The sequence below is a fragment of the Cyprinus carpio genome, chromosome A2 (assembly GCF_018340385.1).
Source record: "Cyprinus carpio isolate SPL01 chromosome A2, ASM1834038v1, whole genome shotgun sequence".
Taxonomy (NCBI): domain Eukaryota; kingdom Metazoa; phylum Chordata; class Actinopteri; order Cypriniformes; family Cyprinidae; genus Cyprinus; species Cyprinus carpio.
Window position 1 is genome coordinate 27,105,794 of NC_056573.1, and position 20,810 is coordinate 27,126,603.

Consider the following 20,810-nt stretch of genomic DNA (forward strand, 5'->3'; position numbering starts at 1 on the left):
TGTTGAATTTGCAAAAGTGACATAATCTTAGATGCTTTATTTAAATTGAGTAAAAATATAAACAAATCACTGTATGACAGTTTACCAGCATAAATGGGTTTATTCATTTGTATCTGAAAATTTTAGCAAGGCAAGTACAAATCTAATCTGAAATCTCTGCATGGTTAAGTGTAGTAGCATTACTTTTCATAGCAATAGACTGATAATAGCGGTAGTTTGTTTTGTTGTAAAGTTTTATTAATAAATAAATGATTTGTATTGTGTATAGGATAGTTTTATTTTTTGCTTTTGTGTCTGGATTGTCTCTGGGTGGAGTCTTAGTGTGTGTACTTTTCAGGGCAATCCCAGGTTAAACGTCAGCACTGCATTGTGGGTAATTCTCTGTCTTCTCTTGTCTCTCACAGGTAACTGGTGGGGCGACCAGCAGAGTGAGTTTCATATCTGTCATCATGATTTTATTAATCTGACATCTGCTTTCCTATTGGTTTTACATTTAGTTAACATCCCCAGAGTGTATTTACTCACTCAACAATAAACAAAGGAAGATATTCCACAAATAAACACATTAATCATCTGCCTTTTGTTGCACAAAACTATCTTAGTAGTAATTCTCCAAAAGTTACTGAGAGACTTTTAGCACGCTAAAATATTTAGTTAAATAATTTTTATTTTCAGATATTTATTTTAGCACACGTGCTTTACAAGTGTTGTGTCACTTGTGCAAAAATTCAAATACTGAAAGCTGAAACCTTAGTATTATGTCATAATAACTTTAATTAAAATCCATCGCTACATGTGAATGCAGTAAAAATTTAACTAATAGATAATCGCCATACTTACATTATTTTAATCATAGCACATTAGGACTGTTTGTCTTTCTATTACAAGTTAAATATGTAAACAAGGGTTTATCTAATTAGTCATGCACTCATTTGCATATATTTACAGAATGGAAATCTGAACACTGGATAAAGCCAGGTTCAAAATTATTAGAGTTAAAAAAAAACTATCACTCCATAAATCAGAAAATACTGTAAAAATCCAGAAAAAATAATCACGTTTTAAGGAATATTAAATCAGTCAGAGGACTTATGAACAAAGCATTCTCTACAAGCCTCCGGAATATAGAAAGGAATAAATCTGTAAAGTTTGGTGTTTGTAAGTGCTGCTGAAGAGAAGAGAAATGGCCTTTAAAGATATGTATTGAGCTGTGCGTAGAGTAGTAGATATTGTAGAATAAAATAGTACGGTTAAGTGTGTTGTGTAAGAGGATATTTTATTTTAAGATTTGGATTGGAACGTGAAAAGGCGCGTTTCACTTCTCGAATAACACCAGCTCATGACAGATGTGTTTGTGTGTAGTTTTACAAATGCAGATGTGTGTTTGGTTTGTGTGTGTAGACAATGATCCAGACAGTGCGATGGATGACCGAGACAGTGATTACCGCAGTGAGACCAGTAACAGTATCCCAACGCCGTACTTCACCACGTCTCAACCCAACGCCTCGGTCCATCAGTATCCCATGAGCCACCAGCAGCACAGTCCCAGCACCCCCTACACACACGCCAACAACCACTGCGACCTGGACTACGATCATCAGAGAGGCATCAGGTGAGAGAGAGAGAAAGAGAGCGAGTAATACTTAGTATTTATATATATAGATGTTCCTGTATGATTCCATATGCCTAAAAAAAAGTTAAATGAAAAAGAAAACATCATATATATATGTATGTATGTATATGTGTTTTTTCCCATATATACATACATATATATTGGTTATATGTATTTTAAAGTATATTCACATAATTATATATATTTTTTTTATACAAATAATATATATAAAATAATATATTTATTGTATATAAAAACAAAAAAAATGTATTAAAATATAAAATATTTGATGGCTTCTTCGTTCCTGTATGATTCCATATGGCAAAAGTAAAGTTAAATATATTTATAAAAAAAAAAAAAGTTGATCAAAGTGAGATAAATTGATTAAAATTAGAACATTTTCAGACTTAAACTTAATTGAATGGGAAAACGAGTTTATTTCTTCTGACCCCATTGGCAGACTTTTATTTATTTATTAATTTATTTTAATTTTGAACATAAGCTTTCTCAAAAAACAAGACTTAAAGTTCGTATCTAATGCCATTATGCATCTCAAGTCTTTTTTATAAGAATATTTCGATATTTGTATTGAAAATCAAGACTAAAATACTGAGGAAGATCATCACTTTTTACAGTGTAGTGTCTGAAGTCAGTGATATCACAATAATATTTTTATCTTGATTTCCAGTAAAAATATCTAAACATTCCTAAATGTACTTGTGATGCAAAATTACATAATGTTTTATTTTCTGGGAAATCCATCAAAATGAAGTGAGTTTATGGATAAAAATAGGGGGAAAAAAGGGAAAAAGTTGCTTAAAATTTTGAAGAAACAAATATATATATATATGTCTGTGTGTGTGTGTGTGTGTGTGTGTGTGTGTGTGTGTGTGTGTGGCAATAAGGTCAGGAAAATAAACATGATTCAGAAAAAACATGTTTATTTTTCTGACCCCACTTGCAGATATTATTTCTCATTTAAAGCTTAATTTTGATCAGTTTTTTAGATGTCATTATGTCATCTCAAGTAAATATGTCTTGATTAAAGAATATTTAAATATTTGTACTGGAAAAACAAAAAATTCTGAGAAAGAACATAACTTTTTTTCAGTGTAGTATCTAAAATAAAATAAAACAGCTGCCAATACAGTAGTGCATTCATATAATGCCGGAGGAAATTACCAAATTGTTTACGTAAAATGTATAGATTTTCTTAATTTTAGAAAGAGCGTGCCGGTCTATTTCTCTTGTTCTGCCTAATCTCTGGCTCACTTTCCGTCCTCCTCCAGCCCGACCGGGAGCTATGCGTCCTCAGCCGAGCTCAGCCGTTGTAGTTCCCAACTGAGCGAAGAGTACGGCGAGCGAGAACTTTACGACGAGAACGACTTGTACCACTCCTGCCACTCGTCCGTGTCCTACAGCAAGGACTCGCCGGACTGGGACGAGACGCAAGGCGCGTACAGCGACGAATGCGCCTACAGTAAAGACGGAGGAGACGAAGGGGCTCTTTATGAGGAAGAAGATGCTGACCTGTATCCAGAGGAGGTGGACATATTCGAGGGCGAGGAGGACTTCAACTACGTCAATGAAGATTTGGATATGGTGGACGGGGTCGGTGAGATTGCTTTCACGTTTACACCATTCACCACCCTGCCCAGAACCGCTGGAAAGTCTGGTCGTCCCATCAGCCACCAGACCTGATATGGAGATAGCTTCACCAACAGTCTCAAAACACCAGCCAACCTCTAGTTCAACCGTCCAATCAGACACAACCCAAACCCCCAAACCAACAAGTTCCCACCCCCCAGAAACAAGCACCGCCCCAACAGCAGTCCTCAGGCCCAATCCCTTCGGTTCAGTCCTTCTTCGCCATGGCTAAGCCGTTGACTGCTGTGTTTGGATTGGGTGGATCTACTCCTTCAACACCGACAACTCAATCCCAACCTCCACCTACTCAATCCCAGCCTCAGATGGCTCGACCTCCACAGATGCCTCCACCTGCAACCAAATCCCCTGAGCTTCCCGCTCCTGCCCCAACAACCAACTCCAAACCTCCCGCACCAGAACCTAAACCTCCAACCCCGACCGAGGAGAAACCGCCCACGGTAGAGCCACCAATAGAGGAGGAACCTCCACTTCAAGAAGACGACTTTCACATGGAAGAACCTCCAAATGAGGAAACAAAGATTGAGAGTCCACCTCCATCTCCTCCTTTTGAAGAGGAGGAACCGGTACCTGAACCTGAGAGGTGCCACAGATATCTCAATAGCTCTTTGTTGTTCCAAGATGTTCACAAGCAAAATTTACAGCTAATGGTGATTGACCAAGGATCCAGGCAGCTGATTAGTGTCCAAAACCCCTTTAAAACCAGCAAACCAGACTCGCTTGGCCACCTAAAACACACAAACCACATTTATTGGTTGATTTTATTTATTGTTTTTTTTTTATTTTGTCTGGTTTAGATGGTCAACCAGCTTGTCTTTAGGCCTGACCAGCTGATTAGTGTCCAAAACCACTTTAAAACCAGCAAACCAGACTCACTTGGCCACCTAAAGCACACAAACCACATTTATTGGTTGATTTTAATTCTGTTTTTAGGTTATTTCATCTGGTTTAGATGGTCAACCAGCTTGTCTTTAGGCTTGACCAGCTGATTAGTGTCCAAAACCACTTTAAAACCAGCAAACCAGACTAGACTCACTTGGCCACCTAAAGCACACAAACCACATTTATTGGTATGGTCAACCAGCTTGTCTTTAGGCTTATATTTTCAATCTGGTTTAGATGGTCAACCAGCTTGTCTTTAGGCTTGACCAAGCTGCTGAGATTAGTGTCAAGAAAAAACCACTTTAAAACCAGCAAACCAGACTCACTTGGCCACCTAAAGCACGCAAACCACATTTATTGGTTGATTTAAAGGCCGTTTTATGATATTTCACCTGGTTTAGATTGTCCACCACCGTGTCTTACAGCCTGACCAGCTGATTGGTGTCCAAAACCACTTTTAAACCAGCAAACCAGACTTGCCTGACCAGCTAAAGCACACAAACCACATTTATTGGTTGATTTGTTGGTTTTTTTGTGGTTTTTTGATTTTTTTAGTTGTTTAGGTGGTTTGTCTTCTTGTCTTCCAGCCTGACCAGCTGATAAATGTACTTTAAAACTTTAAAACCAGAATAACTTGGTCACTTGGAGTGCACAAACCACATTTTTTGGTTGTTTTAAAGTCTGTTTTTAGGTTATTTCATCTGGTTTAGATGGTCGCCGAGGTTGTCTTTAGACTTGATGAGCTGATAAGTGTCCAAAACCACTTTAAAACCAGCAAACCAGAACTTGGCCACCTAAAACACACAGACCAGGTCAACCAGCGTGTCTTACAGCCTGACCAGCTGATTGGTGTCCAAAACCACTTTAAAGCCAGCAAACCAGATTTGCCTGACCAGCTTAAGCACAAAAACCACATTTATTGGTTATTTAAAATCTGTCTTTATGATATTTCACCTGTTTTAAATGGTCTACCAGCTTGTTTTCCAGCCTGATCAGCTGATTAATGCCCAAAACCCTTTTAAAACCAGCAAATCTGACCAGCATGGACAGAATAAAACAGCAAAGCTACATTTATTGGATGAATTAAGGCTGTTTTTTTTATAGCTTAGTTAAGCGAGGGAATTGTAAGACTAATGTTGCTGCATTATTCATGCAAACAGTCTTGTGTATCTGTGCAGTGAACTGGTGAAGGAGGAGCCGAAGGAGCCGGTGGATCCGGCGGTCAGAGCTAAAGAGAACTGGTTACGACTCTTTGAGAAAGTCCGACAGCAATTGCAGGAGGTGATACTTACATTTCTGTAGCAAGTCTACACTATTACTGGACCTAGAAAGAGTTTATTATGTTGATTTATATCTTGTTTTATGCACAGATATTCATATTGCTCTTGTTTCGTAAAGGAGTGTGTAGGAAAGTACAAATCACAGCCACAGAATGATTTAAATCGTAATGAATTCAGGAAATCAGAACTGACCCAGTTTACGTCCTGAATACATTCCTGGTGTTTTCGTCCACGCTATTTCACGTGAAAAAAGATGCTTGTCTTTGTAATCTTTCACTTAAATCGAATCTCCACGATCACTGCAAACCCACGTTCATTTTCTCTCAAGTTCATTCAGAAATGTGTCACGCTATGGAAGTAAAATGGGTTGCAAACACTGTTTTTATATTTTCATACACATTTTCCTCGGTGCTTATAATGCGATGAGAAACCATGCTAATGCTAACGGCACTCTAACCGCTGTCATGATTATTTTGCAGTTTGCCACGTCCTCTTTCACGACTCTTTATCTTTTTGTTGTCTGTTTGTATCCCGCCGTTTTGTCGTCTTTCCAGTCTCTTTTCATTGCTTTAGCGATTTGCATGTTCGCTCAGATGACCCATGATTGGACGAGACTGTCAGGTGGGTCCGTTGTTAGTGGTGTGAACGTTCTGTGGTGGTTTTGTGTGAGAGTTTTTTTATGTGTTTTGTAATATAAGCTGAAATATAGTTTTAGACTCTTTTCAAATTATTTTTTTTTTTTTTTTTGTGTTTGTTGAAAGGAGGAAAATATCTGTGTATCAGCTAAAAGAACGTTTTGCTAATGTTCCCAGAATGTTTTAATGAAACCTTATTTCTGAATGTTCTCTGAATGTTCAAAATGTCCAGTTTTTTAAATAAAAAAATAAATAAAAAAATTTAATTTTTTTTTTTAAATAATGCAAGCTATCTGAATGTTAAAAACTTCCAACTTCCAACAACTTTTTTTGTTGTTTTGGTTATGCAAACATTAAAGGGACAGTTCTTTCAGACAAATACAATCGGAGTTATATTTAAAACTGTCCTGGCTCTTCCAAGCTTTATAATGGCAGTGAATGGGTGTTTTTTTGTTTTTTTTTCAACAGTCCAAAAGAAGTCAAATAAAGTGCATCCATCCATCATAAAAAGTGTCCCACACGGCTCCGGGGGGTTAATAAAGAAGTGAATCAATCAATGCGTTTTTGTAAGAAATATCCATTTTTATACCTACGTCATTAGTCAGAATGAACACACGTACAACAGTTAGCGGAAGCTAGAGATTACTGTTTATAAAGTTATAAATATGGATATATTTTTTTTACAAAAATGCATTGATTTGCTACAGGAGGCCGTTTTTCACCCCTCAGAACTGTGTGAGGCACTTTTTATGATGGATGGATGTGCTTTATTGGACTTCTTTTGGACGTTTGAAAAAAAACACCCATTCACTGCCATTATAAAGCTTGGAAGAGCCAGGACAATTTTTAATATAATAATATTTTAATCTAAAGAAATTAAGATGCTGTAGCAATATAGCTGCTAAAAAGATGCTTGTAAATGCTTGTAGCTGCTAAAATACTTTTATTGGCAGATTTTTTTTACCTTTTGAAATGAATGCCAAATTTAGTTTTATTTTATAAGAAGGGCCTTCAGTGCGTTTAAACGTTAAATGTTCGACTAATATGATTTTGTTGATGGTTAAGGACGATATCTAGAGAGGTGGGTGATGAGTATAGTTGGTAGTAAAATAGCTGAAACACATTGCTCGTTTGTTAAATACTGTATTTAATGCCAGTTAAATACTTTATTGATCATTGAATGATCTTTAACTGCTTTTCTTCTGTTTTTATTTCACTAGCCTCATTGCTGAAGATACTTTTTTTCAGTGTTTATTGCAGTGTTTTTTAGTGTGATGTACAATTTTAGTTGTTTTTATTATTTTTTAAGTTTTATTTTTATTTTCATATTTTGCACAATCAGTTTAGTTTGTTTAATTTAATCATTTTAAGTGTTTAGTAATTTAAATGGTGTTTTGTCATTTTTTTTAAAATCCCAAAATAGTTTTTATTATTTTTTTAATTCAGTTAGATTTAGTTATTTTAATATTTGAAGTTAAACTAAACATATATATTGACTCATTTAATGTTTATTATATTTCAAATAAAGTAGTGGTTGCCCCTAGTGAAAAATAAATATGCATTAACCAAATACATTTATTTAATGCTAAGTATACTACAAATACATTTACATATTTATGTACGTAATATAAATACCCTGCAGTTGTACTTTTAGTGCTATACTTAAAGTCTGCTAAATTATGACAAATAATTTTGTACTTAATGCACTTTAATTGTGCTGAAGTCCAACTAAAGATATACAGAAGTGTATTTTATCATGCTAATTATTACTTCAGGTACACTTATAATATACCTTGCATTTAAACACCGATGTTATTCAAAGATCATTCAATCCTCATCAATAGTGACATTAAAACACATTTAAGGCTTAATATTAAGAAATGTGCATTGTGCACAAGTAGTACTCCAAATAAAGTTTAATTATAAATGTTTCTCTCTCTTTCTCTTTCTCTTTTTCATTAGTCATGAGTAGAGAGACGAACTCTTATTTGATGTGGTTTGGTAGAAGAGGAGGTTAAGTGTAGCTGTTTTTTTGTATGGGTGGGTAATTAAATAAGATTCTTGGTATGTGTATGAACTAAATAAAATGCATGGCATGAATGTAGTGGTTTATTTTGCTCTGCGCACTCTAGTTAGAGAGTAACTGTTGATGGTAATTTAGTTAAAGGCATAATGGTTATAATGGTGATGACGAGGCAGTGAATGGATGTGATTTTCTGCCTGCTGTTGAGGAAGGGAAGTTATTGTTCATGCATCATTATGATTATGTCTATTTCTCCAGGATGGGCGGAGCGCTGTACAGCATCGACAGCATGCCTGATCTGAGGAAGAGGAAGACCATTCCTCTGGTCAGAGATCTGGTGAGAAACCAACAGCAAAAACTCTGAGACTTTGTGTTTATCTAATATTCAGTTCATCTGCATTGAACTTACATTGACTGGTTTACTGGTTCCTGATCGTTTCAGTAGAAAATAGTTGCAATTACAAATACACTGCAAACTCAGAAGTGCAAACATGTCCTAGATTATGTAATAAACAAAATGCACCCTAGTATAGAGAAAAACAAACACTGACACACTATAGTAGCTAAAAAAAAGTATTAATTTAATAGATTTATGAGAGTTTTATTAGGGTAATACATTCTTAAAACCTGTACATTTTTTTTTTTTTGTGGCACATTAGTTTCTCTCTTATGATCATTTAAATGTGAATAACATAGTTTTTGTCTTGTTTTCTTTGCCTCTGCTGTCTGGACTCAGGCTATGGTAAGGATTTGTACTATTTATTGCATATTAAGGCACCGTTGTTTTTCTTTTTGTAAATATTGCCATTTATAAGTTCACATTTTTATAGCGTTTGTCCCAGAGGGAGATTTTTATTGCTCTTTCATAGACTTATTAGAGATCCCAGTTATGAAGTATCAGCTTTGTCTCTGACGTTGCTGCTATAGTTCCTAAAAACAGACACAAATGAATCTATAATTGAGATCCAGTGACGGTATGGAGCTGTGAGATCATTGTGGAGCAGCTCGGATCATCTGATGAGAGATCTTTAAGGTTTTGGTAAGACTTTGGTCTCTTCTGAAGCTCTAGAGGAGACTCGCGTGAGATGACTGGGTTCTTTTCTCATCTGAGAAGTCTCCACTTGTTCTCTATGTAATGAGAAGCAGCTCATAATGAGATATGAATGGCATCTCATGTGTGATTTTTCAGTCTCTAGTGCAGAGCTCTCGTAAGGCTGGCATCACGTCTGCGATGGCCTCTAGCACACTCAACAATGAGGAGCTGGTAAGTGATGGGTCTCTCTGGAAGATTAAATGTAACTTTAAATAAAAAATGCATTGTTGTCACCTGTCAAAAAGTAAAGGTGCTGCTGCGTGTGAAATGTGTGCACTGCATTCTGTGTACTTGGAGAAAAGCGCTGCGGTGCCATCAGTATGTGAGTCTCTAAATAATAAAATAATTATTAAATAAAGGTTAAATAATTGGTAAATGCTATAACTAAAAAATAATAAAGAATGTTTAAAGTTTGAAAATTTTTTTTGATTAGATTGATTATTTATTTATTAGTTAGTAATTAATTGAATTGAATTGAATTGAAATTGAAATACAAATAAATTCAAGCTAAATAGAAATATTTAAACAAAAAACTCTAATAAAGATGTCAAAGGCACGTAACACATTTGGTAAAACTTTAAAATTGAATGAAATAAAATATGAATACTGAAAATATGAAATTAAAAGCTAATTCCATATAAGAAAAAATAATTGTAAAATAATTAGATTTTTTTTTTTGGATAAACTAAATGTCATGGTGATGAGTGGGGAGATTTATTCTGATAAAAAAATATATAATAACCAAACAAAAAAAAAACAAAAAAAATACAAAAAAAAAAAAAAAATAAATATAAATTAATGGTGATGAGTGGGGAGATTTATTCTGATAAAAAAATATATAAATAACAAATAAATTTTTTCATGAATTTATGGTAGAATATATTTATACATTTTTTTTTAATCATTTTATTTTTATCTTTCCCATTTTATTTATAAACTAAATGTCATGGTGATGAGTGGAGAGATTTATTCTGATTAAAAACAAACAAACAAACAAAAGACATTTAGTTTTAAACAAATATAAATAAATAATAAATAAAATATCAATTAAATATAAAAATATCAATAATTATAGCTTTAATTAAAAGCATATATTTTACATGCATTCAGGTAGAAAATATTAATAAAAAATAAAAACATTTTTTAAATCATTTTATTTTTATTCCTACATAAACTAAATTTCATGGTGATGAGTGGAGAGATTTATTGTGATAAAAAAAAACCCAAAATAAAATTAATTTTTAAATAATTATACATAATACAATTATTTATAATTTTGAATAACGAAAATGTTTTATGAAACTGAACATAGAGTGCATTGTGGCTGAACAAGTATAGCACATAACAGAATCACTAAAACTTAAACTTAACTAAAATTAAGCCTGAAAATATAAACGTGAAAGGTCATTTAAAATATGAATACGTACTGTAATAGTTTATGTATAGTCCTTAAGTAACGCTGGTGTGTTTGTGCTCGTGCAGAAGAGTCACGTGTATAAGAAGACGCTGCAGGCGCTCTGATACTATCCCCATCTCCTGCACCACGCACGTCCACACACTTCGAGGTGTGGACCGGCCACGACGCCCACCTACGGCTACGAGTGCGAGGGTCTGCTGTGGGGCATCGCGCGTCAGGGCATGCGCTGCTCCGAGTGCGGCGTCAAATGTCACGATAAGTGCCAGGACCTGCTCAACGCCGACTGCCTGCAGAGTGAGACTTTAAAGCTTACAGTGTGTCAGTGTGCAAGAACACAGTATTTACGGGATGGGAGTAACTAACTGAGAGTATTAGTGCTACTTTTGATTTTGATACATTTCCTCTTTAATTATCTTTTATGTAACTTCTTGTTAGTAACTTGTAGTGTAGCTGACTGGTGATGAAAATAAGTAAAAACTATACATTTGCAAAGTTTCTTGAAAATTGAGAGAATTGAGATATAATTTTTAACTTATCTATTTATTTTTTAAAAAAGTATTTTTATAATGAAGTGTGACTTTAGTAAGTTATCGCTGAATTTCCATGTTATATTATTTTATGTTTTATTTTTTTTTTTTTTATTTTATTTTGTTATTGCATTATTTCTTTTTTTATTTTTTTATTTTTAATGCTTAAAATGCGATGGTGATGAGTGGAGAGATGCTGATGAAAAATTGATATGGTGATGAGTGGAGAGATGTACAATAAAATAAAAAATAAATGTTATTTTTAAATGATTATAAGTAGTAAATAAATATAATAAATATTATATAAAATCCATTAAAATAGTTATAGTTTTAAATAATAAACATGTTTAATGCCTTCAGTAAGAATTCAGTAATAAATCAGAGTATATTTAGTCATTAAAATAATTCTAAATAATAAATAAATATTAAATACAATATGAAATAAATGTAAAATAATTTTTGTTTAAAATAATAAACATGTTTTATTTTTAAAAAGCATTTAATAAGAGTTCAGTAATAAATTGAACACAGAGTATATTTAGTCATCAAAATAATTATAAATAATAAATAAATATCAATAAATACAATATAAAATAAATTTAAATCGTGTTTTAATAAACGTTTTATTTTGAAATGCATTCAATAAGAGTTCAGTAATAAACTGAACATAGAGTATATTGTTAAGTCATTAAAATAATTATAAATAATAAATAAATAGCAATAAATACAATATAATATACAATGATTAGTCATTAAAACATTTCTAAATAATAAATATAATAAATTTCTATATATTTAGTATAATAATATATATTTATATATTTTTTTAATATAAATTTTTTTATTTTTTTAAATGTATTAAATGTTTTTTTTTTAATAAACTGAACATAGAGTATATTGTTTAGTCATTAAAATAATTATAAATAAATATAATAAATATCAAATACAATATGAAATACATTTAATTAATTATTGTTTTAAATAATAAACGTTTTATTTTGAAATGCATTTACCGTAATAAGAATTCAGTAATAAACTGGACATAGAATTTATTGTTTAGTCATTAAAATAATTATAAATAAATATCAATAAATACAATATGAAATACATTAAAATAATTATTGTTTTAAATAATAAACATGTTTTATTTTTTAATTAATTGAATAAGAATTCAGTAATAAACTGAGCACAGAGTATATCGATTAGTCATTAAAATAATTATAAATATTAAATAAATAGAAATAAATACAATATGAAATAAATTTAAATAGTTGTTGTTTTAAATAATAAACTTGTTTTATATTTAAATGCATTCAATAAGAGTTCAGTAATAAACTGAACATGGAGTATATTGAGTAAATGCAAGCATTAAATGTCGCCCAGTGTGTTAATATTAGATTTTAGATGTCTTAGACTTAAACGTGATGTAAGTTGAACTGAGGTTGTGGATGTGATGGTCAGGAGCTGCTGAGAAGAGCTCGAAGCACGGCGCCGAAGACCGAACGCAGAACATCATCATGGTTCTGAAGGACCGCATGAAGATCCGTGAGCGCAACAAACCCGAGATCTTCGAGCTGATCCAGGAAGTGTTCGACATTCCCAAGGCGAGCCACGGGACGCAGATGAAACAAATCAAGCAGAGCGTTCTGGACGGGACGTCGAAGTGGTCAGCCAAAATCAGCATCACATGTGAGCTCAGAAGTACAGTTATCAGTGATTTCAAAATATGTTTGCATCGTCTCTAAAGAAGTGATTTTCTCTGTGTGTCAGTGGATTGTGCTCAGGGTCTGCAGGCGAAGGATAAGACGGGTTCGAGTGACCCGTACGTCACGGTGCAGGTGGGCAAAACCAAGAAGAGAACCAAGACCATCTACGGCAATCTCAATCCCATCTGGGACGAGAGCTTTCACTTGTGAGTGCGTGAATGGGAATGTTCATGTTCCACAAAATCTCTTTTTTTTCCTACTTTTTAACTTTATTTTATTTAAACATAAAGATTTTGTTTAAATTTATATGTACACAAGATTTGTTTTATTCCAAAAATAAATGTCATTTATAACAAGAAAGAAAAAAACACGGAAATAACAAAAATAAATAAATAAATAAATAAAACCAACAAAACTTTCTTAAAGTTAAAAATGAAACTTAAACCCAAAAATGAAAATCACCCCATGATTTACTCACCCTCAAGGCATCTTAGGTGTATATGACTTTCTTCTTTCAGACAAATTTAATCTTAGTTATAATAAAAATGGACCTGGCTCTTTTCAACAGTCCAAAAGAAGTCCAATAAAGTGCATACATCCATCATAAAAAGTGCTCCAGAAAAAAGTATCCATATTTTAAACTTTATAATATAATATTATATACAATTTTTTTATATTTTAATTTTTTCGTTCATTTTTTATTATTTTGTTTTCTTTTTAATTTTAACATTTTAAGTAATTTAGTTGTGTTTTTGTCATTTTTGTTTTATTTAATTGTATTTTTTATTTGTAAATATCCCTCTATCATTTTTATTTATTTATTTATTCAGTTTTTTAGATTTTGTTATTTTAGTTCCTCAACTTGAACCAAATGAAAATGAGAAAAATTGCCACGGCAGCTAACTGAAATCAATATTTTAAATTATTATAGTTTTCGTTAATATTTTGAATTTTATTTTTGTATTTTCATTTTATTTTAGTTATTTTTTTATGTCTATATAGTTCTTTTTTTGTTTTTTATTTTTTCGTTAATTTTTTATTATTTTGTTTTCTTTTTAATTTTAACATTTGTAGTAATCTAGTTGTGTTTTTGTCATTTTTGTTTTATTAAATTCTTTTTTTTTTTTTTTTGTAAATATGCCTCTATTGTTTTTATTAAGTTTCAGTTTTTAGATTTTGTTATTTTAGTTCCTCAACTTGAACCAAATGAAAATGAGAAAAATTGCCACGGCAGCTAACTGAAATCAATATTTTAAATTATTATAGTTTTCGTTAATATTTAGAATTTTATTTTTGTATTTTCGTTTTATTTTAGTTATTTTTTTTTGTCTATATAGTTTTTTTTAATTTTTTTTATTTTAGTTTTAGTTATTTATTAGCTCAACTAAACGAAAATGAGAAATGTAGCTAAAATAACATTTTTTTTTTTTAGCTAAAGTTTATTTTGTTTCACGTTATAACTATGTTTTGTTAATAGTTTTATTTTCAGTCAGCGATGATAACCCAGGTTGTGTCTCTGGTGCGTAGTGAGTGTCATAACTCCTCCGACCGGATAAAGGTGCGCGTCTGGGACGAGGACGATGATATCAAGTCTCGTGTGAAGCAGCGGTTCAAGCGGGAATCTGATGACTTCCTGGGACAGACCATCATTGAAGTGCGAACGCTGAGTGGAGAAATGGACGTCTGGTACAACCTCGGTGTGTCAGAGTCATTGCATGGTTATGCATCTCTATGAATATGATCTTGGAGGAATTATTAGACTCTCTCTCTTCCTCTCTGAACAGACAAGCGCACGGATAAGTCGGCCGTTTCCGGAGCGATCCGCATGCACATCAGTGTGGAGATCAAAGGAGAGGAGACCGTGTCTCCGTACCACGTTCAGTACACCTGCCTGCATGAGGTACACGCAAAAATTACACTTATTAAACATCATATTTAAATAAAGTACATGTTTTTGATGCACCAACCCAGTGAACAGGGAATGTTCTTTCACTAAGGTTTTTTAAAAGTTATATAAATGTTAGAACGGAATATTCTTTATGGAACATTCTTACAACTTTTATTAATTTGATTTACGTTTTCAAAATACGTCCTTATGATGTTATTTGAACTTGATGAACATTCTAAGAAATTTTTTTTTTTTTTTTAATTTTATTATCAATATCAAAAAGGGGAATTTTTTTTGTTGTTATAATTTTTCAAATTAACATTCAAGCAGCATTATATTTTGTAAAAAAAAAAAAAACAGTTAGTAGAAGGTTGTAAGAAACATTTTTGTAACCTTTAAATAACATTACAATCAACTGGACATTTCAGTGTTTTAGGAACATTTCAAAACAATTTTCCCACAATGTTTTTATAACCTGAATTGGTTACCTGGAAAGTATCTTTCACAATCCACTGAAATGGTCTGAAACACACTTTACACCATCCGGTCAATTCGTGATGGTTCAAATCAAATATTGCCTTATTTTTAGTTTAATATTTAGTTACACTCAAATATTAGTAGAATAGCTTGTGAAGTCTGTTTTATTCTTCTGCATTAATATGTTTTTGCTGCATCACTCATTAGCTCCGCCCACTTTGAAATCTCATTGGTTCAAAATGACAATCTATATATTGTATATTAAAAATCTTATACATCCTAATTGTCTGTGATTTTTTTTGTAGTTTTTATTAAAATTAATAAGCTTTTATTTTTATATTTTTAGTTTTTATTTTATAGTCAATAAATTTATAGTTGAATTTATAGTCCTTTGTGCTTTTGTCATTAGTATTAGTTGTTGTTCTTTTTAAATATTTTTATTTATTTGTTTATTTAGTTTTTTTTATTATTTACTGTTAGCAATTTTGATGTTTCAACTAAAACTTATTTCAGTTATTTGCCAGGGCAACATTTTTATTTATTTATTTTTCTTCTAATATTTTTTTTTTTTTTAGTTAACGACAATAGCCCTTCTTATTCAATTTACTAATAAGCTTTTATTTTTATATTTTTCGTTTTTATTTTATAGTCAATAAATTTATAGTTGAATTTATAGTCCTTTTTTGTTTTTTTCATTAGTATTAGTTGTTTTTTTTTTTTTATATTTTTTTTTTTTTTTTTTTTTTTTTTCTTTATTATTTACTGTTAGCAATTTTGATGTTTCAACTAAAACTTATTTCAGTTATTTGCCAGGGCAACATTTTTATTTATTTATTTTTCTTCTAATATTTATTTATTTATTTACTTATTTGTTTGTTTTTTAGTTAACGACAATAGCCGTTCTAATTCAATTTATTAATAAGCTTTTATTTTTTATATTTTTAATTTTAGTTCATTTTAATTTTATTTTTAGTAATTTGGTTATATGCTTTTGTCATTTTTCTTTTTAAATATTTATATTTAGGATTAATTTATTTTTATTTCAGATTTAGATTTAGTTATTTATTTATTTACGCTTGTTAATTTTAGTGCTTTAACATAAACTTGTTTCAGTCAGTTGCCAAGGCAACATTTCTATTTATTTAATCTAATATTTATATTTGACTTTATTTCAGCTTAATTTCAATTGTAATAATTTTAGTTCTAGTTAATGATAATAACCCTGCTGGTAACTCATCGCTCACACCTGGTTAGGACGTGATGTAAAACTAAATCAGCATAAAGAGCTTCATCTTCAGGATTTATCGATAACTGAGTCTTCTACCCATGATGCTTTGCAGCACATCTTCCACTACACCACAGAGAAGCAGAACAGCGGTGTGGTGAAGATCCCAGATGCTAAAGGCGATGACGCCTGGAAAGTGTACTTCGATGAGACGGCGCAGGAGATCGTGGACGAGTTCGCCATGAGATACGGAGTGGAATCCATCTATCAGGCCATGACGTAAGCAGAGAACGAACAAACAACTGAATGCATGAAAGAGATCTTCTTTCCAGCATATGGTCAGTTGACCTACTAAATGTTAATCGTCAAAATTTGTCGTCCTGTGGAGCCTCTAATGGTAAATGGTGATGAAAAAAATAAATTAAAAGATAGGAGGAAAACATTATATTTTAATGTTTTGCATTGGATTGCAAAAGTTGAAAGTTTTCCCGGAAAAAGTTGACTTGCGCTCGCAATTCTTTTGCTTACTCTCGACAAAGTTTTGCTGATTGAAAACTGCTGATTGAAATAATATGAGATGGGAGAAAAAATTATATTTTTCATCACAATGTCACTTTAGGGGGACTGTACTTACGACCAAATTATGTTTATTATTTTATTAAATTAAAGAAAAAATGTTGATCATTTTTCTTATGAAGACATAAATGTTTTGAAGACAATTATTTAAGACGTAATTTAATTTTTCTTACAATAAAGTGAAGACGAATAATTTTCAAGTCATGCTTTAGAACCGGTCCAAATTATGTCACATACTTTGTGTCACAATTTTAAGGAACATTGTAGTATTTTTTTGTAAAATGATTAAAATTCTAAAAGTTTTTGTATTATAATTAATTAATTATCAGATCATATAAAAATAATGACATTTGTTGTTTGATTGTAGTGGTGTATATTTAATGTTAGGTTAGTCATATGATTGATAATAGTTTTTATATAGTTTAGACAACATCAAACATAGGTTATAAAAATGTTCCTTATTTGTGGTGTGGCAATGAAAATCCAATACATCCATTATTGAAATTAATAATCAATTCTAATTACAATCAAACCAATTTGTGATGCAATTTATGATGTATTGCAAAATTTAGCAAATAATCATACTATAATATACATATTTTTTTTTTATTTAGAATATTTAAACATTTTCGCCTTACTTGTAAAAAAAAAAAAAAAAAAAAAAAAAAAAAAAAATATATATATATATATATATATATATATATATACATATATATATACATATACAATACATATATATATATACATATATACATATATATACATATATATATATATATATATATATAATATATATATATATACATATATATATATATAATTTAAAAAAACATTTTTTTCTGGTTGTAAAACCAATATTTCTCATTTTATTTGAAGGTATATTTAAGATATATTGATATAGCTACTAAAAATGACAAACACAAAATTACAAAAATGAAAATGAAAATGGAAAATATAAAAATAAAAACTGGTTAAAAATATTAATAAAAACTATAACAGTATCTCACTGGTACTAAATTCGCACTGGTTATCTACAGACTAGTGAGAGTTTAGTGTTAGTATTTAATTCACAGTAATGCTGGAGATCAGTTTCTACAATCATCTGTTCTGTCCTCTGAGTTTCTCTGGTGTTAATGAGTGTCAGTGAGTTGTTCATCGACACGTGTAGCGTGGCCCACGCGTGTAGTCTGAGCGCACTGCTGGAAACACCTCATTAGCTTTCAGCCACCAAAGATGAGGACGTCCATAATAATGAGGTGGTGATTCATGTTGTGATCAGCAGTCAGAGTCTCAGGAGATGCTAAGCGAATTAGCCGTGAGTATTAAAGAGAAACTCAAGCCTTGTTTAATCAATATTCCTCATCAGCTGGATGCTATCAAGACCTGTCTTTAAAATGATGATAAATTATATATATTTAGCTGACTGTGACACTATTTTAAACATCAGTTAACTAGATGATGCATAAAATGTAAAGCATCAATGAGATGCGATCGATTATGAATACTAGAGTCTGGTGTGAGTTAAACATTTTCAAATTTCATTAGAAGTCTTTGTCCTTTAAGCCACAGGGTCAAGAAATGTAAAATATGGTTTTAATTTTATTTTGTAGCATCTCTGATTTCTGGCAGAATTACTGTGATGTGATGTCATTCCTTACATGGGTTTAAAAATGCTTATATTGCAGAAAAGATTTTGTTTGAAAATTACTTGTAATGCAGAAAAATGTTTGGTTGAAAATTACTTGTATTGCAGAAAAGATTTTGTTTGAAAATTACTTGTATTGCAGAAAAGATTTTGTTTGAAAATTGCTTGTATTGCAGAAAAGATTTTGGTTTAAATGAAGAAAAGATTTTGTTTGAAAATTGCTTGTATTGCAGAAAAGATTTTGGTTTTATTTAGGAAAATATTTGGGTTCAAAATTACTTGCATTGCAGAAAAGATTTTGTTTGAAAATTACTTGTATTGCAGAAAAGGTTTTGTTTGAAAATGACTTGTATTGTAGAAAAGATTTTGGCTTTATTGCAGAAAATATTTGGGTTTAAAATTACTTGTATTGCAGAAAAGATTTTGGTTGAAAATTACTTGTATTGCAGAAAAGATTTTGTTTGAAAATGACTTGTATTGCAGAAAGGATTTTGGCTTTATTGCAGAAAATATTTGGGTTGAAAATTACTTGTATTGCAGAAAAGATTTTGGCTTTATTGCAGAAAAGATTTTGTTTGAAAATTACTTGTATTGCAGAAAAGATTTTGGCTTTATTGCAGAAAAGATTTTGTTTGAAAATTACTTGTATTGCAGAAAAGATTTTGGCTTTATTGCAGAAAAGATTTTGTTTGAAAATTGCTTGTATTGCAGAAAGATTTTGTTGGAAAATTACTTGTATTGCAGAAAAGATTTTGGCTTTATTGCAGAAAAGATTTTGTTTGAAAATTACTTGTATTACAGAAAAGATTTTGTTTGAAAATTACTTGTATTGCAGAAAATATTTTGGTTTTATTGCAGAAAAGATTTTGTTTGAAAATTACTTGTATTGCAGAAAAGATTTTGTTTGAAAATTGCGTGTATTGCAGAAAAGATTTTGGCTTTATTGCAGAATTTTTTTTTTTTTTAAATTACTTGTATTGCAGAAAAGATTTTGGCTTTATTGCAGAAAAGATTTTGTTTGAAAATTACTTGTATTGCAGAAAAGATTTTGGTTTTATTGCAGAAAAGATTTCGGTTGAAAATTACTTGTATTGCAGAAAAGATTTTGTTTGAAAATTGCTTGTATTGCAGAAAAGATTTTGGTTTTAATGAAGAAAAGATTTTGTTTGAAAATTGCTTGTATTGCAGAAAAGATTTTGGTTTTATTGTGAAAAATATTTGGGTTGAAAATGACTTGTATTGCAGAAAATGTCAGTAACCTTGTTCGTGTTTGTGTTCAGACATTTTGCGTGTCTGTCATCGAAGTACATGTGTCCCGGTGTTCCTGCGGTCATGAGCACGCTGCTGGCCAACATCAACGCTTACTACGCACACACCACACAGTCCTCCAACAACGTCTCTGCCTCCGACCGCTTCGCTGCATCCAACTTTGGGGTCAGTTCAGATTTCAACCACAAAATGACTTGCAAAACTCTAGAATAGTAGATTTCAGGAACCTTGTTGTTGTGTTGTTAAGTTACACTAATGTTTGGACTCTTTTTTGTTTTGTTTTGTTAAATAATTTCATACTTTCATTCATCAAGGATGCATTAAATTGATAAAAAATTGACAGTAAAGACATTTATAATGTTATAAATATTTCTATTTCAAATAAATGCTCTTCTTTTGAACTTTCTATTCATCAAAGAATCCTGAAAAACAAAATGAATCACCGTTTCCACAAAAATATGAACTGGTTTCAACATTGATAATAATCAGAAATGTTTCTTGAGCAGTAAATCAGCATATTAGAATGATTTCTGAAGATCATGTGACACTGAAGACTGGAGTAATGATGCTGAAAATTCAGCTGTGCATCACAGAAATAAATGACAGTTTAACAGATATTTACACAGAAAACAGTTATTTTAAATTGTAATAATATTTCACAGTTTTGCTCTTTTTACCGTATTTTTGAACAAATAAATGCAACCTTGGTAGGCAGAAGATACTTTTTTTAAAAACATAAAACATTTTTGCCATAGTGTGTATTTTACATATGTCAATTATTTTTTGCAGAAAGAGCGATTTGTGAAACTGTTGGATCAGCTGCACAACTCTCTGAGGATAGACCTCTCTATGTACAGGGTTAGTTCACATATTCAGTAATATATCACTGC

At 31.2% G+C, this 20,810-nt stretch overlaps 1 protein-coding gene across 1 annotated transcript in view; it reads left to right on the forward strand.

Moving 5' to 3' along the window:
- Positions 1-20,810, forward strand: part of LOC109058347 (protein unc-13 homolog A-like) — a 61,663-nt gene that overhangs the window by 20,793 nt on the left and 20,060 nt on the right. The window contains 17 exon segments of the mRNA XM_042768270.1: positions 405-428; positions 1,402-1,612; positions 2,902-3,235; positions 3,325-3,860; positions 5,338-5,440; positions 5,994-6,055; positions 8,356-8,434; positions 8,834-8,839; positions 9,287-9,361; positions 10,673-10,901; positions 12,596-12,823; positions 12,905-13,046; positions 14,368-14,537; positions 14,625-14,740; positions 16,546-16,709; positions 19,932-20,085; positions 20,710-20,778. Of these exon segments, the coding sequence (XP_042624204.1) occupies positions 405-428; positions 1,402-1,612; positions 2,902-3,235; positions 3,325-3,860; positions 5,338-5,440; positions 5,994-6,055; positions 8,356-8,434; positions 8,834-8,839; positions 9,287-9,361; positions 10,673-10,901; positions 12,596-12,823; positions 12,905-13,046; positions 14,368-14,537; positions 14,625-14,740; positions 16,546-16,709; positions 19,932-20,085; positions 20,710-20,778 (2,702 nt within the window).